Here is a 26,472-nt window from a genome sequence, read left to right as displayed (position 1 = left end):
GATAAAGTTGGGTCCAAATCCATTTGACTCGGTTCTATCTTAAACCCAAGCAAATTCCGCCCATCCCGCCCATTTTGCCGCCTCTAGTTCTATATCCCAAATCCCATAAAAAACATAAAAATAGAAAAATCAGAAAAAAAAAAAACAGAAGTTAGAAAAGACGAGAAGAGTTCATCTGGGGAGCAGGGGAGCAAGAAGCTGCCACCGCCTCACCGGAATCCACCATCATCGCCGTCAAATCATCACCGGAAAAGCACTGTAATACTTTCTTTTTCCTTTCCTACCTTTAACTTTTGCTAGTGAATATATGAAACTATGAGAGTTATTGACCTGTTTATTTCTTTCCCTTCTCTTTTAGTAAAAATTTCTTATCTCTTTCTGATGCATTCATATGGGGCTGTAATTTCTGTTATTTGTGAGGGAGTTGGTTGGGTTGCTGTAAATTTTAGGCTTGCTATTGCAAAAGTTCATGAAATCTGTTCAATTTTATTAATGCACCTGACCTGTTTGATAAAGGGCCTCTACGAAAACTTGAGCCAAAGGAATCAAACTGGTGAATTTCTGTATACATGTGAGAAGGACTCCGACCAGTCCAAAGCTGGTCTAAGCCCGTGAGTGTCGCCAGAAAGCTAAGAGAGACGGTTTATGAAATTTTCTATTTCCTTTTCCTTTTCCCTTTATTTTTGCTGTTTCTTGGCATTTTTATGTATGTTAGTGTCTGATTGTGAGTGGGATTGTCTATGTAAGAGTGCTGTTGTTTTTTTTTTGGGACTGGCCGGAGCTGAAGTTTCCGGCATTTCTCGTTGAAGAGGAAGCCACGAAGTAGCAGCCAAGGGCCTGTTTCGTTTCATCGTTTGGAGAAGATGACAGGTTTATGGAACTGCAGCATAAGTCTCCCACTTTTCCCTTTTTTTGGTAATTTGACCCTAGAATTTTAGGACTTTATAATTTGACCCCAGAACTTATATTAGGCATTTTCAATTAGGTCCCTAGAGAATATTTAGTTGACTTTTAGCTTTATTAACTTTTCAATTTGTCAATTGAGTTGTAATTAATTTCCATTTTTCTCTTTTAAATAAATAAAAAAAAAACAATTACTTAAAACTGTCCAATCCGCCTAATTGCCAGGTCTATGGCTGTTGTCCAAGGTGCCTTCAAGGTCTAAACAGGCTTCCTCCTCCATTAGTACCATGTCTCTGAGCAACTTTTCACTTTCATTGCAAACCCACTTGCTCCATTGCATCGCTGCTCCCTTCTCCTCGTCCTACGAACCCTTCTTTTTCTTCCCCGCACCTTCTTCCTTTTAACTCTACTCTCCGCCACCACTGCTGCCACCTCCTTATCCTCCTCCTCCTTCTCCTTTTTCTTATCCTCAAAATCTACTGGTGAGCTTCACTCAACCTTCTCTCACTGACACACTATAAAGCTGTCAGTACTTTTTATTAGTTCCCGGTTCTTATTTTACACTCCCTCCGTCCCATTGAAACTGTCATGCTTTCCATTTTGGTCTGTCCCAAAATGTTTGTCACATACTCAAAATGGAAAACAAAAATTCTCTTGTTTCAATTTTTACCCTTCAAGATTCCTTCACTCTTTACTTTTATTAGTGGGGCCCTTTGATTTTCATTTGCTCTCAACTCAAGTTGCAAGACATCCGTGAGATACACACAAGGTTTAAAGTGATGCGTGAGGATCACTCTCTGTTGGCGGATTGCATTTCTTGTAAGTAGCTTTGGCCCCACATGTCATTTTGTCTCCTTGACCACTAATGACCACACATTCTAGTGGCAAAATCGGAAAACAAATCTGAAACTTAAAACTGTGCATAAAACGTTCAGCTCCCAAAGCACGACAAAGTTTTCGGGACAGAGGGAGTATTGTTTAACATGGTTTGTCTGGCTTATGGTTTCACATTTTATTAGGCTTCTGGTTACACGTGGGGTTTTAGATTTTTTTAATTTATTGATTAATTTGATTAATCAGTATTTTCTGGAGTTTGAATTGAAGAGGTACTTGTGAAAAAATTTAAAGAGGTCTGCCATTTCCTTGATGTTGGCATTTGGGATTTTGCTATAGATTGATCTTTTGGTTCCTCTATTGTGTTTATCTACTTCTATATTATTTTGGCTCTTGAATTTTTCTGTCTGTTCTTTTCAAAAGAAGCCTTTTGCACTGGAATGGCAATAGATTTGGTAGATATTACTTGATATTGTTTACTAAACTGAAACAGTAATTTGATGTTCTTGATTGTATATGACAACTTTTTTTTTTTTCTTTTTTGGTTTTGAAGATTTAGTCTTTCTAATCTGGTATTTTTGTGTCTCTGTGCTTGATGACCCTTTAAATCATGAGTTTAGTATAGTATTTGTTGGTTTGTGAATCATTTGAATTCAGTTAAAAAGTTTGACCCTATTAAACATATACCTCATGCAGTGCATGAGGGCAAACACTAGCGTTTTTGTTTCCCTTAATGACACAGATTGCTTCCCAAATCCAAAAATACAATCTCTTAACAATTTAAGCTTTTGGAGGAGTTTATCAGTCATGTTGACCTCATATATTGTTGTTATTCTTGGTTCACTAGTGTAGAAGAGCTAGTCAGAGAAAAATGGGAGGAAAGAGAAAGGACTTCACCAGCACCACCAGTGTCCAGGGTACCGAGGACGGAGGCGAACAAAAGGTAAAGAAGAAAAAGGAGAAACTAGCGGTGGATGGATTGCTTCCGTCGACAATAAAGAATAAGGAGAAGAGGTCTGCCGTCCACGCCAAGCTTAAGCACCAGAAAAGGCTTGAGAAACGTAAGAGAGCCAAGGCTCGTGAAGCGGCCGAGCAGAGAGCTCTTGAGCTTGGCGAGGAGGTTTGCCTTTCATCTTTTTTTTAATTCATTTATTTAAAGACATTCTTTTTCCTTATCTTTCTCATCAAATGAATGCATTTGTTAATCTGGAGGCTTTAGTGTTTGGTATGTCCAATCCGATATGTCTAATATAATTTGCAATTATTAATTTTTGGTCCAATAAGTAAGCAATTGATTGAAACAATATTTGACTATCTAATTGTATTCTGATGGACGTTTTTCTATCTACAAGCAGCCTCCTCCGAAGAAAATCCCTCGCACAATTGAAAATACCAGAGAGCTTGACGAGACTATTTGCAAGCCTGATGATGAAGAGGTATCCGGTTATCCATCTTGAATCTTCAATTTTTTCCCAAGTTGCATATTGGGAAAGAATACTTGGGAAATTTGATAAAGTGACAGATTATCATGTATGTCTCATATGTGCTGCTCTCGCCTTCTTCATCTACAGCTATTTGCTACAAATGATGCAGATGAATTTAGTGCAATTCTGAAGCAGGACTGCCCTCCAAAGATACTCATAACAACTTGCCGCTTCAATTCAACTGTACGTGCTAATTCGAATATATGTACCTATTTGACTGTACAGTGTTGCCTTTAGTTTCAAATCATTATTATTTGTTTTTCCCTGTTGTTAAAGGCATGCTTTTTTTTGGGTAGATTTTATGTCTTATTTATTTCTTTCCCTACAGAGGGGACCTGCTTTTATATCAGATCTACTCTCTGTGATCCCAAATGCACACTATTTCAAGAGAGGAACCTATGATCTTAAAAAGGTTTTAATCTTAATTTCTGTTAATTCCTTTTTTTTTTTAAAAAAAACTACAAAATAGTATTTATTTTGGCATACTTTTGCCTATGCAGATTGTGGAATATGCAAAAAATAAGGAATTCACTTCTGTTATTGTTGTCCACACTAATCGCCGGGAACCAGGTTAAATTATGCAGCCTTTATTGAGCATTTACACGCAACCATTGACTCTGGCTTTTTCTCTCTCCTGGTGAGTTAGTGTAGAAGACTAATGATGGAATCTTCTTTTAGATGCTCTATTGATAATTGCATTACCTGATGGACCTACTGCCCATTTCAAACTATCAAAGCTTCTTCTGCGCAAGGATATCAAGGTTTGTTGGTCCTCCGTCTTCTTTTTCAGAATCTTGTCTAAGCTGCTAAGCTTTCTAATTAGGAATGATTTTCTTTCAAGAGAAGAAGCTATATTAGTTTGATAAGGGTGCTGAATGTTTTCATGGTTTTACTTTGCACTCTAGATGATTTTAGTATTGCAATTTCTGATAGTCCTTTAGTTAGACATACCTTTCCACAGACACAAAGTGTTCCTTTAACCGCTTTGTTTCAGGATCCTGCTATTCCTTCCTCAAAACTTTCCCTCGGTCTCGATAGTGTAGTTTTAATTATCATGTGCTTTCTTCTGAGTGTGTTTTCTTGAAATGGCTGTTGTTTTCATGGACATTTGGCTCTGTATACGTGTATGTGTATTCCTTACTTAGGTGTTGCTTTTCTTTATTTTGGATTTTGGATGTCTTGTAGTTCCAGATAGATGATGATGCTTTAATCTCCTTCACTTGCAGAATCATGGGAATCCAACTAGTCACAAACCTGAGCTAGTCTTGAATAACTTCACAACACGCTTGGGACACCGTATCGGGAGGTGACTTCTTGTTTTATATATTATTTTTTCAAGAGAATAACAGCAAATTGGATGTGTGTTTAAAACATTGATTATATTTAGTGTGGTGACACTTAGTTAATTTATGTTGTATTCTCTGAATTTGTACAGATCATCTCTCTTCACTTGTATGTGTTTGTGAATATTCAACACTGTGTACTCTTAAACCTGGAATATTGATGAAGTAGTTTGCTAGATAATTTCTATCTCTTGCACTTTAGGATTTATATTTTTTGTTTATGACTCTTTCTATGCATTGTTGTGGTTAATAGGTTGATACAATCGCTTTTCCCACAAGATCCCAATTTTCATGGTCGTCGGGTTGTAACATTTCACAATCAACGTGATTTTGTATTCTTTCGCCATCACCGGTGTGTGTTCTTTCTTTTAAGGAGTTTGTTCCATTCCACATATTAATCTTAGACTTCTAACAAAGCTTTGTGATGGCAACCTTATTTTTTGAATGTGAAGTTACATTTTTGAAACCAAAGAAAGTAAGCAGGCTGCATCCAGTGGCGAAAAGAGCAAGGATAATAACAATGAAAAATGTGAGCAGAAAGTAATTGCGCGACTTCAGGTTTGTGTTTTTTATTTAGTTCATTCTTGTCTTGAGATATATGTTCTTTCTTTTGTAGTAAGTACTTCTAGCACATTTAGAGTTCAAGAGTAAGTTTCAGTTTTGTTAAAAATGCTATTTGTCCTAATCCCATGATATGGGAATTAATTTCTTGCTATTTTAAGGAGACTAAGCCTTAAAATGGCAGTTAGTAATGTACTTGGATCTGCACAAATGTGCCTGCAAGGAACTCTATAGTAAGTTTGAATCTTCCCACAATGGTCTTGTCCTCATATTTGGTATCTGCAGTACCCTTAGTTTCGGTATATGAAGATGCACATCATACAGGCCATGTTTTGACTGGAATGTCTATTCTTAACTCGTAATTGAGTCAATACCAGTCATACATGTTCCTTTGGGTTAACTGGTTAAGGAATGGAGAAAACCCCTCTTGACACTTCTATAGCCCCTTATGATATTCCTGTCATACAGGTCTTTTATGCTTTAGCATTTTTCATCTCTTTTGTATTTCTGTTTATACTGATGGCCAATTCTTTTCATGCTTTACGGCAGTTCTTTTTAAAGGTTTGGAATTGATTTAGTGGCTAGAAAAAAACTCACATTCATATTATCCACTTAAAAAATGTAGAGAAGGATAAGAAACAAGGGGTAAATAAATGCAACATGAGAAAGGAAATAGCTATCTAAGTCAGAATATGAATTAGAAACTTTACCTAGTAAAACTGGAATTACACCAAGAACTTGGCTTCTAGCTGGTCTGGCAAGGATACATGTTACAGTGCTCTGCAAATTTGTGAAAGATGCTTAAAATTTCCTTCCAGTTTGTTTTAACTGTTCATCAAAGAAATATTTATTACTACAAAATGACAACACATAAAAGTCTAAACAGAAGCAGAGAGAGACTAATGGACATCTGTTTGTTTGACTTTCAAAAGCTTTTTTTTTCCACCTATTTATTTTCTTATTGCAAGCTAACACTCCTCGTGAAGTTGAATTCTTTAAAGATATGAAGTATATATAGTATGAAGATGGTAGAAAGCAATGTTTGAGTCTGTGTAATGATGCAAAACTGTCACTTCCCTTGCTGGGAGGGAGTTGACATTGAATTACATATGTGTTTTCAAATTGATCTAAGTTTCTTATGACATCAAAATGTTTTTAAGGAAATTTTCATGATTTCTTGGCTACTACTTTGAAAGCCTGTGGACAGTGATGAGTTTTTTCTTATTACCAAACAGAGAGAAACAAAAAAGTGTTGAGTTTTCCAACAAGATAAAGATGTTTGAATGATGCTAATGAAATTCTTTTAATGAGAGTTAATAAGATGGAGCTACTTAAGTGATGCTATTGTCATCTTATTCAGATGTTGAACCTGCATTTGCCTCCAAATGATAGGTTTTTAGGGTAGTTAATTGGCAAACATTGCAAAAAACAAAAAGTTTGAGTTATTGTGCTTGACCATTTTAAGTTTATTATTATGTGTTTGCCATTGAAGTTTGTAGGTAAAAAGTTTTACAGCTGCCAGATATTGTGTAATGTTGATAGTCCTCATCTAGTTCACTTAATATATCCTCTGCCTATGGTGCCTTTCATAACATCAGATGGAAATCTTGCAGGAATGTGGTCCTCGTTTCACATTAAAGTTAATCAGTCTACAACATGGAACATTTGATTCAAAGGGTGGGGAATATGAGTGGGTTCACAAGGTGATTGCCCCTTATCTTTTATTCTGCAATAATGCTTGATTTAGATATAGGTCTTCAGTACTTAAACAAATTTTTATCTTTTTTGCCTGCATCCAACTAATTCATTTTTTGTGCTCTGTTTTGTTTTTCTTTTGAATACCAGCCGGAAATGGATACTAGTCGCAGAAGATTTTTCTTGTGAGAGAAATGTTGTACTACCGGGTGAATAGGTTTCAGTTTCAAGTTAAGAACAAGGTAAAGTGTAGCTTCCTGCGAGGAACTTAGGTTAGGTATGAGATGTTGAGTTTACAAATTGTGTATACACATTGGTTATTTATCAGATTTAATGCAAGTTTTGGAGATTTCCAGTTTGGTGCTGGCAGTCCTTTTTGTCGTGTAGAAGTTTTTTTTTTTATCTAATACTTCCTGAACCACCCCCCCTTCTTCCCAGCCCGCCTGCCAAACAACAAAAAAAGTCCCCCCTCTTGGGACAGATAGGGGAAGCGTTGTAAAAGGGCTTGTTTAGCCAAAACCACGAGAAGGTTGGCTATTGCAACCCCGTCGATCTTTGAATGCGTCGAGTGTACTAATTGTATGTTAACTTCTATGTTTATCAGCTCCAACTCGAATGCTTGGAGGTTTTGAGTTGGTCCAGGCAGTCTTGTTTGTTTTGGGTGCCTTGTGATCTTAGGTGTAGAATTGTTTATTTATGTTTTTATATTGGACGGATAAGGGAATCTCATGCTGGGGACTTGGTACATGAAACCATGGGAAGGGTGGAGAATAGAAATGGGTAAATTGCAGTGAAAAATTTGTCGTATTTCAACTGCAAATGAATAGCTTTATGTGTTTTGAGTTGAAGTGCTGAAGATTTAGCTGAAACTCTTATATGTGGTTTCTCAATTATTGGTTGAACCATCCATCATAAATTGCTGGTTTTGACTGTCTTGGTACTTTTTTTTTTCCACTTGATTAAAGGTTCTTCGCATGGAAACATAGATGGCCTTTGCAAAGAGATCCTGGATGAAAACCATATCAAATGTGGGAGGAATAAAAAGAGAAGATGCAAGCTAATATAATATTGAAAACCACAAAATCTGCTTGAGCAATCTCAAGCAACCAAATTGGGAATTCTTGTTTCCATTCAATTACATCTTTGAGGTTTATAACAAATTTTGTTAGTTGATGGCTAACAGAGCTGTTTCCCTCTTAGTGAAGGAAGCACAACATTCATCAAATTCATACTTTACCATCCTGACATCCTTCAGAACAGTTGCAGTAAGCATATCCTCCCCCTTCTCATTCACCTTGTCAACCACTTTTTTGCAATTTGATTCGAATTCTACTCTCTTCCAACCTTGTTGCTTTGCTCTTATCATGGCAGCTCTAAGTGCTAGTGCCTCTTCAAGCCTTGCATTTGAGCAGCTTTTAGAGGGATAAGCCCATATAGCAATCACTTTGCCTTGCCAGCTCCTTGCTGCAATACCCCAACCTGCCCTATTAACTTTGTTGTTTGAAACTGCATCTGTATTCACCTTAATCCATCCAGTTTGTGGTTCTTCCAATGCTTATCTTCTCTTTTTTCTTCTTGTTTTTGAATTCCCATCTCCATCTCCTACTCCTGTGCTGCTTGATATTCATTCTATTCCAATATTGCTTTGTTCATTGCTACCATTGGATCTCTGTTAGTGTTGTTAAACTGCTTTTCATTTCTTGACTCCAAATCTGCCAAAGTAAGTTTACTGTTAGAATTATATGTTCGTTTCCATTTTCTCTGACTACAGCATCCTTTAATTCCTCCTACCAATGCCAGAAGTTATTTCTATAGTCGTCCAATCTATCCCAACTCAGAGATGCAGCTTTCCAGATTGTTCAAGTATTTCTAAAAAAAAATTAACGTATGTTCTAACGTTTCTAGACTTTCACCATAGCATTTACAGATACGGTCACCTTTGGATCATCTTTCCTTTACTATTGCATTAACTGGAAGAATTCCCTTCGAACATTTGCAAATAAAATGTTTTATGTTTCATGTTTAGTCCCCAGAGAAACTTCTAGTTTTCATCAGCTCCTTCCCTTTTGTTGATTGAACCTACTTCCCTATTTAGTTGATCTTTTCTTTTTCTCCTCTCCTTTGCTAGTTTTTATCCAAATTTAACTGTATACACTCCTGTATTAGACTTGACCTGTAGACCCTATCCTTCTCTTTCTGAATGCTCAAAGGAATTCTCAGTATAATCCTCCTGTCATTTGCATCAAACATTTCCTCTATTAACTCTTCATCCCATTTTCCCTCACTTATCAGTTCACCTACCTTGGTATTTCCACATTTTGGCTTTCTTTCAATTTTCACTTTTCCATCCTTAGCATCAAGTATCCACTTGTCCTCTTAGCTATCCCCTACCCTTGTCTTTATCCCTTCTTCCAGCAAGGTTGTTGCACTTAACAAACTTTTCCAACACCAAGAATCATAACTTCTTTCATTTTCTGTATAGAGCACCCCTTAAATTACCTTGCCTTCATCAGTTTTCGCATTAATAGATTTGGCTTAGTTATAATCCTCCATAGCTGCTTTGCCAACAATGCTTGATTGAATTCTATCAGATCTCTAAAGCCTAATCTAGCTTTAGGCAATTTTCCACATTTCAGCCAATGAATCTTTTTTACCTCCTCCTTTTGGCCCCACTAGAATTTAGCCATCTTCGGACCTATCTTCCTACATAGTTCTTTTGGTAATCTGCAAGAGGACATCACATAAGTAGGGAGTGCTAATATTACTAATTTTAGCAAAATCTCCTTTCCAGCTTGGCTTAGTAGCTTCTCCTCCCATCCTTTTAATTTGTTCATTATTTTCTCTCTAATGAAGTTAAATACTTGCTGCTTAGATCTGCCAATTACTAAAAGCAAACCTAAATATCTACTTTGCTTTATCTGCTTCATTCCTTTGAGCTTTGTTATCACTACTACTCTTTGCTTTTCTTTCACATTTTTGCTGAAAAATACTGATGACTTTTTCACGTTTATAGCTGGCCTGAGGTTTTTCCATATGTTTCTAGCACTTCCATGAACTGAGCAGCTTCATCAGCTTTTGCCTTGCAGAAAATAATAGTCATCTGTAAAAAAGAGGTGAGAGAGACTACACGTGACGCCCCCACTTTTCCCTAAGGTGAACCAAAGAGTATCCGCGAGCCGTCTGTCCAACTCTCGCCAGGACTCAGTACAATTTCAGTTCAAGCTTATTACCAATAATAACTAATAAGACAAGATGAAATAAGAAAGAGAAGTCACTTCCATACATAAATATCCAATCTTACACCACAAGTTTGAAATACATCCACTTTCCAAAATATACAACTTCCCAAAAGATGTCTAGACAAAACATTTCAAAATTCTAGCCAAAAGTGCCATCAAGTAGGCTTCCCCATAATTCCTCCCATTTGAGATCCTGTTAAGGAAAACAAATCTAACGGGGTGAGCGAATACTCGTGAGGCCAAGAAAACATGCAAAACACGTAGTTCAAATAATAATATGATTTAAGCGAGAAAGAAAGCTGTAACATTCAAACCATTCACAATTTTCAATTCAACACATTCAATGAGGATACAGGAGCTCTCAAGAGCTAATTTTCACTTGCTTTGCCAAAGTTCAATCCAATACCTCTTCGTGATGACACTCCATTTATGGTTCTGAGTCGACATAAGAGTTACCTCCCACCCGAATCGATGTGGTACATGCTATCGCTCAGGAAATCGATTATACGTTTATGGATTTGAGTCGACATGAGAGGTACCTCCCACTCGAATCGGTGTGGTACATACTATCGCTCAGTGGTCGATGAGATATCGCTCCAATCGACTTATACTTTGTTTATGATCCTGAGTCGACATGAGAGGTACCTCCCACCCGAATCGGTGTGGTACATGCTATCACTTAGAGAACTGATTATTTGTTTAGGATTTTGACTCGACATGAGAGGTACCTCCCACCCGAATTAGTGTGATACATGCTATCGCTCTGAGAACCAATTATAGCACTGAGACGGTATGAGAGGTACCTCCCACCTAAATTGGTGTGGTACATGCTATCTGCTCAGAGCTCACGAGTTAAACATATTCATGTACAATTACCAATCATTATTTATGGTTCTGAGTCGATATGAGAGGTACCTCCCACCCGAATTGGTGTGGTACATGCTATCGCTCAAGGAACCGATTTTAGCACTGAGACGGTATGGGAGGCACCTCCCACCCGAATCGGTGTGATACATGCTTCCGCTTAGAACTCACGAGTTAAACGGGTTCATGTACAATTACCAATCATATGTATTCAGGTCTTAAGTACCACGTAGTTCAAAGAAAGAGAGGACAAGGGCGTCCCCACGAGTAAAATATGATTTGTCGATAAGATTTACTTCGATCGACGTTGAGTCAACACAAATGTAATTTGCAATGGTAATACTTCACTTAATTCACATAACAATTCACTTCACACAATTCGAATATCAATTCACATAGCACAATTCAATTGTAGCATCACTTAAAGGAGAACGAGTGCGATAAAATACACACTCGTCTCAACAATTCCATAATACTCAATTAACAATTTAAAGCATTTATCAACAATTATGCACTTGACACTCAACAAATCACAACAAGGGAGTAAGTGCAAAAGATCTTTAATGATCCGCTTCGGGATTCTCTTCGAGACCTTCTTGATCGCCTGAAAAAACGACCAACAATCACCCTCACACATTTTCACAAATTCCTTGTTAAATAAGGAAGAATGCACGCAATCTTTAAAATTCAAATCAATGTTCTTATAAGAGCTTCACTTTATCGAAAATCAATATTCAAAAGTGAGGATTTTAAAGTTACTAAAGAAACTCGTATTCCCTATGAAATCGGGTTCAAAACAATATACCAATATCAAGATAAGAAGTCAAGTTCCCAAAATTTCATTTTCTAAAAAATTGGCAAATTTTAGTTTTGCGCGTCAAATTTAGAAAAATCAGATCTTGTACTAAATAGGTCCAAAATTGGAAAACTCAGTATCGTTGGAAACTTGGTTCAAAGTACTAAAAATTCCTAGAAGACACTTTTCCAAGATTCTAAACAAAAGACATTCAAATTTCAGCTCAAAGTGGCTGATATAAGCATACAAGACAGTTTCGATCATGTTTTTCGGCAAACTTTGGAAATTCGGCAAAATTCACAGAAAGTGAAATAGCCTCTGAAATTCGTAACACAATAAGAATTCCAATCAAGATTTTAAACACAATAAACAAAACCAGATTCGGAGTTTTTAGTATCAAGATATAGCAGTTCAAAGTTGGTCAAAATCGAAGACAGTTCAGTAAATTTTCCAGATTTGAAAACAAATTTTGGGATTTTAGTTGGGTATCGAAATGGTCTTAGAATAACACCAAATTTGGTACATTTTGACTTCCATATGAGGACTGCTCTTTTACTAAATTTCACATAAAACTCGTACGGGAAGGTAGCTAACAAAACTACCAAAATTCAAGAAATTTCCAAGACAAATCTGTCTTCTTGTTTTTTTTCCTTTTTCAAACATTTTGCACCATTAAATCGGTCCCATTTTGGTTTATTTGTGAAACCAAGGTCCAAGAAACATTTCAAAAACAATTGATAGTTTGTTGATATCAAAATTTTCAAAGCAAAGCATCTAACAAACAACCAAATCAGTTGGCCAGCAAAAAGTAGGGTTTTCCAGCTCTGCTGCAGTTTACAAATTGTACCATATCTCACTCAATACAACTTGAAATTGAGAATGGTCAGTGGCGTTGAAAACTAGAATCATAAAGCTACATTTCATCACAATAAGTCATTGGGAAAATCAGTTCATAGGTAGTTCGAATTCAAGCGACAAAACGCAGCTTACCACTGTCATTCGAACAGAACAGGAAACTTTGGTGAATCACTACAGATCACTCAGTTCAAACTAGATGGTACATTCTATACCATTGGAAAGCTACAAATGTCTAGTTTTAAATGCCGTAAACAACACTAGATTTTGACGTCTGTACAAAAAGATATGTTCGATCAAAGGGACACTGTTCAAGCTGTCTGAACACGGTTTCCAGATTTGATTAAATTTCAAAATTTCATGTTTTACTCAACCAATTCAAATGATTTTTGGTAGAAACTTTCTACACACAATATACCACAGATATACATTGTAAGGCCCAAAGACAACCTAAGAGGGGGGTGAATTAGGTTGATTAAAATCTTAATCAAATTTATGCAATTTTTTGCTTAATAAAAATTTACCTTCTTTTCTAGTAATGATCAATCAAGTAGATTAGAAGAAGAGAGCAATATTGATTCGAAAAACAAGTATAGATAAGCAATGAGAATTTTATTAAACAAAAAAGAATAAGATAGAATATCAAACCGATTGTCTACCAAGCTTTCCTCAAACTTGAAGACCAATCACTAGGTTGAGCAACTTCTCTTTGATGAAAGATGATCAACTAGATGTACAATGGAGGGAGCACTTCCTCCTTGCCCTAAGCCTCACTTAGTCAAGCTAAGAAGTTTTACAATCACTCAGATAACCCTCAACAAAGCTACACTAAAGAAACTTTCAATCACAAAAGAAATGCTCACAAGAAATTCACACCACTTGGAGAACAAATCTAGCTTTGGAGACTATTTTCAAGCTAAAATATCTCTTGAGATCTTGTAAACAAAGTGTGCAAAAGTCCTCATCTGATTCAGAATCGTTTGTATTTAAAGGGAACCAAAAATGGGCTTCATTAATACTTCCAACGGATAGAAGGCAGATGAAGAGTCAGCTAGCCGTTGGGGCTGTCGGACGTCCGACGGCTTAGTCATCGTCCGATCCTATCGTCCGAAAATCAGTCAAGTTGTTGTTCGGACGTCCGATGGGATTTTATCGTCCGAGCTTCTGTGTCCGAACGTCGTCCAGAGAGTTATCAAATCTTCGTGGAATTTTTAGGACGTCCAATGAGATTGATGTGCGTCCGAAGCATGCGTCCGATCCTTCAGGACGTCCGATGCTTCCTTACGAGCGTCCGACAGAGTCTTGGCAGAGAGTCATCAACACTTTGTGGAATTTTTAGGACGTCCAACACGTTCGATGTGCGTCCGAGGAGTACGTCCGATCCATCCGGACGTCCGATGCTTCCTCACGAGCGTCCGACAGAATCTTCTTCTTAATGATCTTCATCCTTTCGGACGTCCGACAGATTCCTTCGGACGTCCGACATGAGTGTCCTGTTTTTGCTTCTTCTTTTGGTTGATTTTCATTTCTTGACATATTCGTACCTGATTCTTTGATAGGCAAAAAACACTTGTATTTGAAGAGAGTTAGATAAACATTTCAAAGTACTTTGTGATCATCAAAACCAAGAATAACATACATCCGTTTCACAGTTATTTGAGCATCAAAAATTCAAAATAAAGGCATGGCAAAAACAGGACAGATTCGGCCATCACCCAAATGTAATCTTCCTTCGATTTTTCCGTTGTTTCTAACCATGATCTTGTCTTCTACACACATAGCAACCACAATCAAGCATTTATACCTCAAGCCCGCTACCTAGAGGTCACCACAAGACCGCTAGCCTAACATTTAAATCAATAAAAATAGATTCCTCAAGTCATCTACCTAATCCATTCTTAGGGTAGCAAACCCTTACAAATAAAGCTCCAATCTTTGAAGAAAATGGAAAGTTAGGATGAAACCAAAAATTTGGACCGAAATTCTCCCAAGAAAACCGCAAAAAGGTGTCTTCCTCAAAGCTTAAGTTGCTCTCCAAGTGATGTGGAAGTTGTGTGATGATTTGTGGAGGATTTGGAACAAGAATGGTGAAAATGAAGAGAGCTCTTTTTTTCTTCTTCTTTTGCTGTTTTCAGCCGAGCTTCAAGAGAGAGAATAGAGATGTTTGTGTATTGTGAAGCTTCTTGGAGAAGCTTGGGTGATTTGTGGCCAAGATTCCTCCGAAAGTCAACTAGGAATAGTGCTAGCACGCGCGCGTTTCGTATCCGTTTTCTCTCGGGTTTATTACACTTGTACACTAAACCTCCAATGTAATTCCTTTAACACGATAATTATTCACTCTTAGTAGTCTAGTATTAATTTCTTAAATCTCCACTTAGCCGCTCCGACTCGATTTCCGCGAACTTCCAATTCGCGCGCGATAAAGCGAAACTTAAAAGAAATTCTTGTAATGATAATATAATTAACTAACTCTAGGGTAAATAATTATAAAAATAACTATTTTAAGAATAAAACATGAGTCCTCAAATCTCCAAGACTATTGCACTCTCGAATCGAATATTATCTCGAAAAATGTGTATTCGCTATTTCTCGCTAAACGAGTCATAGAAAAATTAAATTTGCAAACGGGACATTTTAAAAATGTAAGCGAGACATTGTTTCATGTAAATGGATTTAAAATGGTTGAAGTAAATTATTCGGAGAAAACGGGTAAATAAATATTTAAATAAACCAGTGAAATAGAATTAAAGTAAGTAAAAATTTGGGTTCTCACATCCTCCCCTCCTTAAAAAGAATTTCGCCCTCGAAATTCACACTTAGGATAATATCATACCTTTTATTTGTTAGGTCCACTAGATCTGCCAAAATTCACACTTTGTATAATTTGCACCAACAATTAAATACTGATTCCCCATACGAGTCCAACCTCCAAATCGTAGGGCAAGCAATCACACTTTACTTATACCATTCATGAAACTAGAGTTTGCACAAGAATAATTATTAAAATCCCACAGGGGGGGGGGAAACTCACTAGGTACCCTACATGGTCGATCCATTATAACACTGGTAGGTCTAATCTTCTTGTTCATTTCCAACTCATATCCAACACTAGAATCCCATTGAATTACATAAGACCATCCATCAATCTTTCCTTCTGTGATCCCTCATCTTTCTCAGGAGTGCGGGGTTGCCTAAACCCACGCTCACGATCCTTTCCTCGTCCTCGCTGAACCATACTTAATATAAATCTATGGACGTAAGAAAAAGAATAATTAGGCATAAAAGAACTCAATGCATATACAAGTTGCCAAAAATATTTAGAATTAAAGCACGATTCTTTACATATACCAAAAGTCATAGTGGGAGTGGGGAGATCACAAAACAAGTCAAATATGTCAAATGCAAGACATAGGCAACTAAGTGCCACAAAACATAAGGGTACATGCAGGCAAAATACAAAAGACCTCACGGCGTGCACCACCCCTACCAGCCTAGGCAAGATCGAAAGAAGTAAAATCATAAGTCTAGTTAGGGACAAAACTAGAAGAATTCACGATACCAAACCACATCATTCGAATAATTACAACTTCCAAATTTCTTCCGAAGCCTAAGCTACTTTCTAAGTTCCTAACTTAAAATTTCCAATGAATACAAGTTTCCTCACTAAATTCAAAATAAAAGTTCTTATACAGGTTAGGGTAATAAGTCAAACCAAAAGGAGTACAAAAGATGTCCCATTTTCAAGTTCAAAGTGGAGTCTAAAATTGTTCAAATGGTTCAACTTTTCTCCCGAAATTTCGGCAAGCAAAATAGTGGAGGAAGCATTAGATGGCCATTTAAAATCCATAATCTTGACTCACCTCCAACCTAACTTGAAGTTTAAAGTCTTATAGTGTTGTGTGAGTAAAATGGTGCTACAACACCAAGAAACTTTTGAAATCAAAGTCGCTTTAAGTTCTCAACTTAAGAACAACTTAAAGAGATGGAATCACCTTTTGAGTAGAGTCCCCAAGACAATAAATCATAAACGTATAAGGATTTAACTCCAATAAAAATAAAACACTAGTATTCAACATCACTCTAATTAGGCATAAACACTTCAATATTGCTCCCTAAAATATCAAGCACCAAGGTCACACTGCACTTAATACACCATCAAATCCCACAATTCGGCATCCTAAACTTTTAAGCCTAGGATACACTACAAAGATCTGAAGCCTAAAATCTGATACCAACTGTGACGCCCCCACTTCTCCCTAAGGCGAACCAAAAAGTATCCGCGGGACGCCTGCCTAACTCTCGCCAGGACTCAGTACAATTTCAGTTCAAGCTTATTACCAATAATAACTAATAACACAAGACGAAGTAAGAAAGAGAAGTCGCTTCCATACATAAATATCCAATCTTACACCACAAGTTTGAAATACATCCACTTTCCAAAATATACAACTTTCCAAAAGATGTCTAGACAAAACATTTCAAAATTCTAGCCAAAAGTGCTTTCAAGTAGGCTTCCCCAAAATTCCTTCCATCTCAACTCCTATTAAGGAAAACAAATCTAACGGGGTGAGCGAATGCTCGTGAGGCCAAGAAAACATGCAAAACACGTAGTTCAAATAACAATATGATTTAAGCGAGAAAGAAAGCTGTAACATTCAAGCAATTCACAATTTTCAATTCAACACATTCAATGAGGATACAGGAGCTCTCAAGAGCTAATTTCTACTTTCTTTGCCAAATTTCAATCCAATACCTCCTCGTGATGACACTCCGTCACCCGGGCAGGTAATTAAATCCGTAGAACTTCACTTACTCCATTTATGGTTCTGAGTCGGCATGAGAGGTACTTCCCACCCGAATCGATGCGGTACATGCTATTGCTTAGGGAATCGATTATACATTTATGGTTCTGAGTCGACATGAGAGATACATCCCTCTCGAATCGGTGTGGTACATACTATCGCTCAGTGGTCGATGAGACATCGCTCCAATCGATTTATACTTCGTTTATGATCCTAAGTCGACATGAGAGGTAACTCCCACCCGAATCGGTGTGGTACATGCTACCGCTTCGAGAACCAATTATAGCACTGAGACGGTATGAGAGGTACCTCCTACCCAAATTGGTGTGGTACATGCTATCCGCTCAGAGTTCACGAGTTAAACATATTCATGTACAATTACCAATCATTGTTTATGATTTTGAGACGACATGAGAGGTACCTCTCACCCGAATCTTGTGGTATATGCTATCGCTCAGGAAAATGATTTTAGCACTGAGACGGTATGAGAAGCACCTCCCACCCGAATCGGTGTGGTACATGCTTCCGCTCAGAACTCACGAGTTAAACGTGTTTATCTATAATTACCAATCATATGTATTCAGGTCTTAAGTACCACGTAATTCAAAGAGAGAGAGGACAAGGGCGTCCTCACGAGTAAAATATGATTTGTCGATAAGATTTATTTCGATCGACGTCGAGTTAACACAAATGTAATTTGAAATGGCAACACTTCTCTTAATTCACATAGCAATTCACTTCACACAATTCGAATATCAATTCATATAGCACAATTTAATTGTAGCTTCACTTAAGGGAGAACGAGTGCGATAAAGTACGCACTCGTCTCAACAATTCCATAATACTCAATTAACAATTTAAAGCATTTATCGACAATTCATGCACTTGACACTCACCAAATCACAACAAGGGAGTAAGTGCAAAAGATCTTTAATAATCCGCTTCGGGATTTTCTTCAAAACCTTCTTGATCGCCTAAAGAAAACGACCAACAATCACCCTCACACATTTTCACAAATTCCTTGTTAAATGAGGAAAAATGCACACAATCTTTAAAATTCAAGTCAATGTCCTTATAAGAGCTTCACTTTATTGAAAATCAAGATTCAAAAGTGAGGATTTTAAAGTTACTAAAGAAACTCATTTTCCCCACGAAATCGGGTTCAAAACAATATACCAATATCAAGATAAGAAGTCAAGTTCCCAAAATTTCATTTTCTAAGAAATCGGCAAATTTCAGTTTTGCGCGTCAAAGTTAGAAAAATCAGATCTTGCACTCAGTAGGTCCAAAATTGGAAAACTTATTTCCATTGGAAACTTGGTTCAAAGTACTAAAAATTCTTAGAGGAAACTTTTCCAAGATTCTAAATGGAAGACATTCAAATTTCAGCTCAAAGTAGCTGATATAAGCATACAAGACAGTTTCGATCATGTTTTTCGACAAACTTTGGAAATTTGGCAAAATTCACAGAAAGTGAAATAGCCTCTGAAATTCGTAACACAACTTGGTTTTAAACACAACAAATGGAACTAGATTCGGAGTTTTGAGCATCAAGATATAACAGTTCAAAGTTGGCCAAAATCGAAAACAGTTCAGTAAATTTTCCAGATTTGAAAACAAACTTTGGGATTTCAGTTGGGTATTGAAATAGTCTTAGAATAACACCAAATTTGGTACATTTCGAATTCCATATGAGGACTGATCCATTACTAAATTGCACGTAAAAACTCGTACGGGAAGGTAGTTAACAAAACTACTAAAGTTCAAGAAATTTCCAAGACAAATCTATCTTCTTGTTTTCTTTTCCTTTTTCAAACATTTTGCACCATGAAATCGGTCCCATTTTGGTTCATTTGTGAAACCAAGGTCCAAAAAATATTTCAAAAATAATTGATAGTTGGTTGACATCAAAATTTTCAAAGCAAAGCATCTAACAAACAACCAAATCAGTTGGCCAGCAAAAAGTAGGGTTTTCCAACTCTGCTGCAGTTTTTAAATTGTGCCATATCTCACTCAATACAACTTGGAATTGAGAATGGTCAGCGGTGTTGAAAACTAGAATCATACGGCTACATTTCATCAGAACAAGTCGTTTTGAAAATCAGTTCATAGGAAGTTCGAATTCAAGCGACAAGACGCAGCTTACCACTGTCATTTGAACAGAATAGCAGAATAGAAAAATCACTACGGATCACTCACTTCGAACTAGATCATGTATTTTATACCGTTGGAAAGAAACAAATGTCTAGTTTCAAATGCCACAAACGGCACTCGATTTCGACATCTGTACAAAAAGATATGTTCGATCAAAGGGACACTGTTCAAACTGTCCGAACACAGTTTTCAGATTTGATTAAATTTCAAAATTTCATGTTTTGCTCAACCAATTCAAATGATTTTTGGTAGAAACTTTCTACACACAATATACCACATATATACATCAGTTTCACAGTCATTTGAGCATCAAAAATTCGAAATAAAGGCACAGCAAAAACAGGACAGATTCGGCCATCACCCAAATGCAATCTTCCTTTGATTTTTCCGTCGTTTCTAACCATAATCTTTTCATCTACACACATAGCAACCACAATCAAGCATTTACACCTCAAGCCTGCTACCTAGAGGTCACCACAAGACCACTAGCCTAACATTTAAAGCAATAAAAATAGATTCCTCAAGTCATCTACCTAATCCATGCTTAGGGTAGCAAACCCTTACAAATAAAGCTTCAATCTTTGAAGAAAATGGAAAGTTTCGTGGATGGATGAAGACTACCTATTAACTTGTGATGAAACCAGGAATTTGGACCGAAATTCTCCCAAGAAAACTGCAAGAAGGTGTCTTCCTCAAAGCTTAAGTTGCTCTCCAAGTGATGTGGAAGTTGTGTGATGATTTGTGGAGGATTTGGAACAAGAATGGTGTAAATGAAGAGAGCTCTTTTTCTTCTTCTTCCTTTGCTGTTTTCAGCTGAGCTTCAAGAGAGAGAAGAGAGATGTTTGTGTATTGTGAAGCTTCTTGGAGAAGCTTGGGTGATTTGTGGCCAAGATTCCTCCAAAAGTCAACTAGGAATAGTGCTCGCGCGCGTTTCGTATCCGTTTTCTCTCAAGTTTATTGCACTTGTGCACTAAACCTCCAATGTAATTCCTTTAATATTATAATTATTCACTCTTAGTAGTCTAGCATTAATTTCTTAAATCTCCATTTAGCCGCTCCGGCTCGATTTACGCGAACTTCCAATTCGCGCGCGATAAAGCGAAACTTAAAAGAAATTCTTGTAACGATAATATAATTAATTAACTCTAGGGTAAATAATTATAAAAATAACTATTTTAAGAATAAAACATGAGTCCTCAAATCTCCAAGACTATTGCACTCTCGAATCGAATATTGTCTCAAAAAACGTGTATTTGTTATTTCTCGCTAAATGAGCCGTAGAAAAATTAAATTTGCTAACGGGACGTTTTGAAAATGTAAGCGAGACATTGTTTCATGTAAATGGATTTAAAATGGTTGAAATAAATTATTCGGAGAAAACGGGTGAATAAATATTTAAATAACCCAGTAAAATAGAATTAAAGTAAGTAAAAATTTGGGTCCTCACACTACAAGCACCTGGAGTAATTTTGATAGCTTGTTTTACTAAGGTAGAGAATCCCTCAACACAAATGAGAAAAAGGTAGGGAGATAAAGGATCTCAATGCTTAAGTCCTCTAGTAGGTTTAATGATTTTCCCCCATTAATGTTAATCGAATAGGTAACACTAGTGATACACACCATGATCCAGTGAATCCACCTATTACAAAATCCCATTTTTTCCATAACTTTTGCTAAAAAGATCCACTCAACCCTGTCATAAGCCTTAAACATATCTAATTTGATATCCATATAACCATCTTTCCCAGTTCTCTTATTCTTTAGGAAATAAATGCTTTTATGTGGAATCAGTATATTATCTAGAAACTATCTTCCAGGAGCAAAAGCAGATTGGAAGGGCTAATGTAGAGATGAAGCACTTATTTGAATCTGTTGATCAAAACTTTGGATATGATTTTCTAAAGGACATTACAGAGACTTATAGGTCTGAATTCAATAATCATGGAAGGGGATTCAACTTTGGGAATTAAGCTTATCAGTCTCTCATTAACAGATTTGAGTAAATGACAAGAATGGAAGAAGCTCTGAACAGCACTAATTACATCTACTTTAATCACAGACCAGAATTTTTTAAAAATATAAGTGACATACCGTCTGGTCCCAAAGACTTGTTGAGATGCATTGAGAAGACTACCTAATTGATTTCTTGCTTTGTCATTGGTTTAGTCAAATTGCTATTCATCTCAGAAGTTATAGTCTGTGGGATTGCATCCAAAATCTTGTTAAAGCTTTGAGCATCATCATAGTGAAGATTTGCTAAAAGTAATTCACAATTTCTTATTTTGTCTCTTCCTCATCACAACACCATTCCCCATCTCTCTTCCTCAAAATGCTGATTCTATTCTTCCTTCTTTTGCTGGCCACACTTGCATGAAAGAAGCTGGTGTTTTTGCCTCCTTCTTTGAGCCATTTGACCCTAGCTTTTTGGCTCCATTAGATCTCCTCTTGTTTATAAGCTTCACTTAGCCTTTTAGTTAACCTTACCACATGAATCCTTTTCCCTCTAATATTACTCTCCTTTATCGCTTTAATTTCTCTTTTAATCTGGCTTATCAGTTTCCTGGCATTGTTATTCAGCGTTTTGTTCCAGTTAAGAAGGGCCATTTTTCACTTTCTGATCTTGCTTTGGACTGTGAATAGTCTGGATCCTCTCTGTTCCCCTTCCCAAGCTTCCCTCACAATTTCTCCTATGTCCTTGTGCTGTAGCCATCTTCTATCAACCATAGACCTCTTTTTCCATTTGTTTCCCTAAGGTTTAGCATCCAGGATCAAAATACAATGGTTAGAAGCTTCATTTTCAATATGTATACATTTAGCCTAATGGATGATTTCAGAAACCTGCCATGAGGTTTCTGACAATTTCACTAGCCTCCCTTAAAGTTTATAAAATTACATAAACCTCCCTTGAGGTTAAGGTTTGATAACAAAATTAGTCCAGTTAGAAAAAGTAACATTAAAAAAGTACCTTAAGGAGAGAGATAAAACTTTTATTCCTTAAATACCCCTTATGCATGTATATAAGTTGTATTAGTAAAAGAACAAAAACAATTAAAATTTAGAAACAATTAATACACACATTTTACCACTTAAAAAGTTCACATTTAATAAATTAGATAACACAAATAAGTAACAAAACTATAAATGATCACAAGATTCAACAAAATAGAATATTTATCTCTTTCGACATGATGTTTGCTATAATTCTTGTAATAGAATAAATTTTCGAATTTTGCCTTTCTTTTCCCTTCTTTCTCCATTAGGTATATCAATTGATGTTATTTTGTAAATACAAGTCATCGTTCATTATTAAAAAAATTTTAATAGTTATTTTCATTAATTACTTACTAATAGTTAATTAGCACTCTAATTACTTAATCATTAGATATTTAGTAAAGGAGAATGGAGGGAAAAGAAAGGTAAAATTCAAAAAAAAATTCTGTTCAAAATCACAAGAATCATAGCAAATATCATGTCAAAAGAGATGACTAGTATGTTTTGTTGAATCTTGCGATCATTAGTGTAGTTTTGTTACTTATTTGTGTTGTTTAATTTATTATATGTGATCTTTTTGAATGGTGAAATGTACGTATTAATAGTTTTAACTTTTAATTATTTTTATTCTTTTACTAATACAACTTATATACATGCATAAGGGGTATTTATGGAATAAAAGTTTCATTTCTCTCCTTAAAGTACTTTTTTAATGTTACTTTTTCATCTCTCTCCTTCAAATACTTTTTTTTTAAAGTTTCATCTCTCTCCTTAATTGGACTAATTTGTTATCAAAACCTTAACCTCATGGGAGGTTTGTGTAATTTTACAAACATCAAAGGAGAGTAGTGAAATTATCCCTGAAATTGTCCCTGAAATTTTACAAACTCTGAGGTTTTTGAAATTATCCCTTAGCCTTATCTACCTTATCAAGCCATTTCTTAGTTCCAAGAATTCTATCAATTCTCTCTTTTATCTCTCCCTCTGTCCCAATTATTACATCATGTCCAAGGCACCCCTTTAAACCCAACATCAATGAAATCATTAGTGCTTATGAAAAGTTTAAAATCCTTAAAGCTTATATCAGGCCTAATTCTTCCTCTCCTCTTATATATAAGAAGTTGCACCCGTTTTATGATTAGTTGTACTAGCAACCAAAGTTTGGTTAATAGTGCAAAAAAAATAAGCATTCGTACAAATCATGTTTTGGTAAAAAAAAGAGTGGTAAAATGATTTTTAAGCGATCTAAAAGAAATTGCTTAACAGGTTTAATGGTGTGTGGATCATAAAAAACAAATAGATGAAGTGGTGAACAAATACTTGAATTCCATTTCGTTCAAAATTCTTTCCAGCTAGACAAGGAGATTGAAGTGTAAATTATTTATTTCTTTTATGTAGAAGACCTTTTAATTTTTGAGATGTTTATAATTTCGATACCAATTTGTGTTATCAATACAAGTGAAATATTTAGTCAACTAGTAACATCTTACACGCCCTGAAAACTTTCGAACGTGCAAAATTTGTTCAACAGAACAGAAGTGATGTTTGCATTATAGAGGTATAGAAAAATACAAATGTTAATCATATTTTAAATGAAAACAATTTTCAAAGAATTATCAACATCTTAACTGTCCTATCCTATCTTTTACCCTGCCATCTAAATTTCTACTAAGAAACTGAGATGGCTTGTAAAAAGAAACAAAATAATTCTTCATAAAAGTGAGGAACGAATAGTGTTTACCATCTTAAAGTCGGAACTACTCTCAGAACGCGCAACAATTAACCTGCAATTAAAATAAATTGTTTGAACTTGAGAAAAAAAATACAATTCTTTCTTTCTGCTTAGCGTTGGCTCACTTAATCTAGTAATTAATTGAAGGCATGATAGTCATGATGACAATGGCGAACTTGCTTTACATATTACTAGGAGAAGTTCACCGTGCTTTCGCGATATAGATAAATACCCAATTATACCCATTTAATTTGCAAATTATTATATTGCGAATATGAATGATAAACAAAATATTTAGAGTTATGTTCTTAGAAAGCATATAATTAGTTTTAAATTGTAAAAATATGAAATTCAAAAGATGAAAGTTATAATGCAATGCCTTTAAAAATTGTAATAAGACATAAGAAAAACATGATTAAAACATATAAAACTTAGCCATTGATTCAATATACAAATTATGTTACGTTGTCCACAATATTTACAAATGAAATCTCATTCTTAAAAAAGCATCTACATAGACATATTTGCATTAGTTAACATAATTGAAAACTCTTTCTCATCATATCTCGTCTTTTGAGTTTTTGAGGAAAGCAACCTCACAATTTCTGCACAGTTTTGGTGCTAGAGAGGTTTTAAAGCATTGCGGAATAAGACAAATCAAAAGAAAAATAAAATCATCCCAAAAGCATCAAGGATATGCATTATAAAGGAACCTCTTTTTTTTTTTCCTTTTTGTTTTTTGGATACATTGAAAGAGGGCATAACCTCTTAAATAGAAACAAAATGAGAATATGCAACAACTAACACATAAGCTTCCAACAAATCTCACATCTCTACGAGAATGTCATCAAGAACTTGTAACTCTAATGGACCATAGATGCTGCGCTTGGCCAACCAATTTGCATATTGATTGCATTCCCTTCAAATACGACTCAGTTAGCAGTCCCAGCTCCTTTGCTTTAACTCTCATATTTGAATAAGAAGATTGTGATCTGGTGAGTTAAACTTTTTACTAAAACTGCTACTACTACCCTAGCTAGAACAACTAAAGAAAGGAAGGAATTTGTTGGGCATGCAAGAAAAAGACCAATCAAATGGATCTACATATACTGTGCAACAGTAAGGGCATAGATGACTGGAAACATATCTTTCACATCATGCAAGTCAATCTCACAACTATCATTTGAAGCAGTCCCATGACCACCATGCACCGCTCAGTTGTTTCAAAAGAAGCAAGCTAAATTACTAAATGAAAATAAGAGGTTTACCACATGCAAAAAACTCGCAATGGTTTCCAAATAATATTTGCTTTCAGTTTCGACATTATGTACAACTAAAAACTAATTAAATTTAAGTGCAAACATCTGTTCCAAATTCCAACTTGGCACGTTTTCTGTATAGGAGAGCAAAAGAATCAAGAAGATTTCTCAATAAAGCAAGGATAAAAGAAAGTTTCTGAAAATTTTCAACTTAACTTTGATGCTCTTAGCCAAAGGACAACAACACATCAGAAAAATCCACTGAAATAAAATATAGAAGAAACTTTTTCATGAAAGGGAGAGGAAGGAGAGAATATGATTGACCTTTAGAAGAGGAAGGAAGAGAAGAAGATAGCAACAAAGGAAGAATGAAGTAGAAGGCAAGACAACATTGAAAAAGAAAAAAAAGAGAAGAAAAGATCTGTCTAGAGCTAGTTATAACCTCGTAAGCAACTCATAAACAAAGATAGGATATGAAGTAATTTTCTTTTATACTGCACGTTGGCTAATATTTACAACCTCAAAACCAGCCAGAATTCCTCAAATTTAAACAAGTCGGTATCTTATTATTTTCTTCATTAGTAAAAAGAAAACATATAATAACATACTTTTCCATTCCAATCAAATTAATGCAAGGCAGACCATAAAGCAGTCAAGTAATTTGAATTTTCATTATAAACTAAGCAGCCAATATTGAATAGTAAAGCTACAGGTTAGGTTGACACAACTACATAAGCAAATGCCATAATAAGCTTCAGGAGAAACAGAAAAAGACTTGCATGAGAAATTTATGAAGCACTGACAATTATTAGGTTGATACAATTATGGAGAAAGTCAGGGAATGAAATCTGTGAAATCCTTGCTTTCAATACATTTTTAAGGAATTCAATCAGACACTCATAATATTATGCAGTAATAATCAGCCTTCGAATTGCAGTAACATTTTTAAGGGAAAACATG

General features: G+C 35.8%; 1 protein-coding gene across 5 annotated transcripts; it reads left to right on the top strand.

Annotated features, from left to right (window-relative positions):
- Positions 1-107: 107 nt before the first annotated feature.
- On the top strand, positions 108-7,201 carry LOC113779189 (ribosome production factor 1-like). Of its 5 annotated transcripts, none has more exons than XM_027324687.1 (13): positions 108-258; positions 1,129-1,385; positions 2,585-2,857; positions 3,093-3,173; positions 3,309-3,404; positions 3,550-3,633; positions 3,722-3,791; positions 3,900-3,982; positions 4,448-4,527; positions 4,818-4,916; positions 5,017-5,122; positions 6,739-6,828; positions 6,971-7,201. In XM_027324687.1, exons 3-13 carry the CDS (start codon positions 2,609-2,611, stop codon positions 7,007-7,009), a joined length of 1,077 nt encoding a protein of 358 aa, XP_027180488.1. In that variant the 5' UTR covers positions 108-258; positions 1,129-1,385; positions 2,585-2,608; the 3' UTR covers positions 7,010-7,201. The 5 variants fall into 5 exon arrangements, with proteins under 5 accessions (XP_027180488.1, XP_027180490.1, XP_027180491.1 ...); XM_027324689.1 differs by lacking the exon at positions 1,129-1,385 and adding an exon at positions 517-915 and having other exon boundaries at positions 2,590-2,857; XM_027324690.1 differs by lacking the exon at positions 1,129-1,385 and having other exon boundaries at positions 2,590-2,857.
- Positions 7,202-26,472: the final 19,271 nt, after the last annotated feature.

The sequence above is a fragment of the Coffea eugenioides genome, chromosome 8 (assembly GCF_003713205.1).
Source record: "Coffea eugenioides isolate CCC68of chromosome 8, Ceug_1.0, whole genome shotgun sequence".
NCBI classification, from domain to species: Eukaryota; Viridiplantae; Streptophyta; class Magnoliopsida; order Gentianales; family Rubiaceae; genus Coffea; species Coffea eugenioides.
Note: the sequence above shows the minus strand (reverse complement) of the source record. Positions and strands in the feature narration are given on the sequence as shown.

Coding starts and splice junctions, on each gene's coding strand:
- LOC113779189 (XM_027324690.1), top strand. CDS start 2,609: ATGGGAGGAAAGAGAAAGGACTTCACCAGCACCACCAGTGTCCAGGGT. Junction 3,634..3,721: donor GAACCTATGATCTTAAAAAG/GTTTTAATCTTA, acceptor TTGCCTATGCAG/ATTGTGGAATATGCAAAAAA. Junction 3,983..4,447: donor TTCTGCGCAAGGATATCAAG/GTTTGTTGGTCC, acceptor CTTCACTTGCAG/AATCATGGGAATCCAACTAG.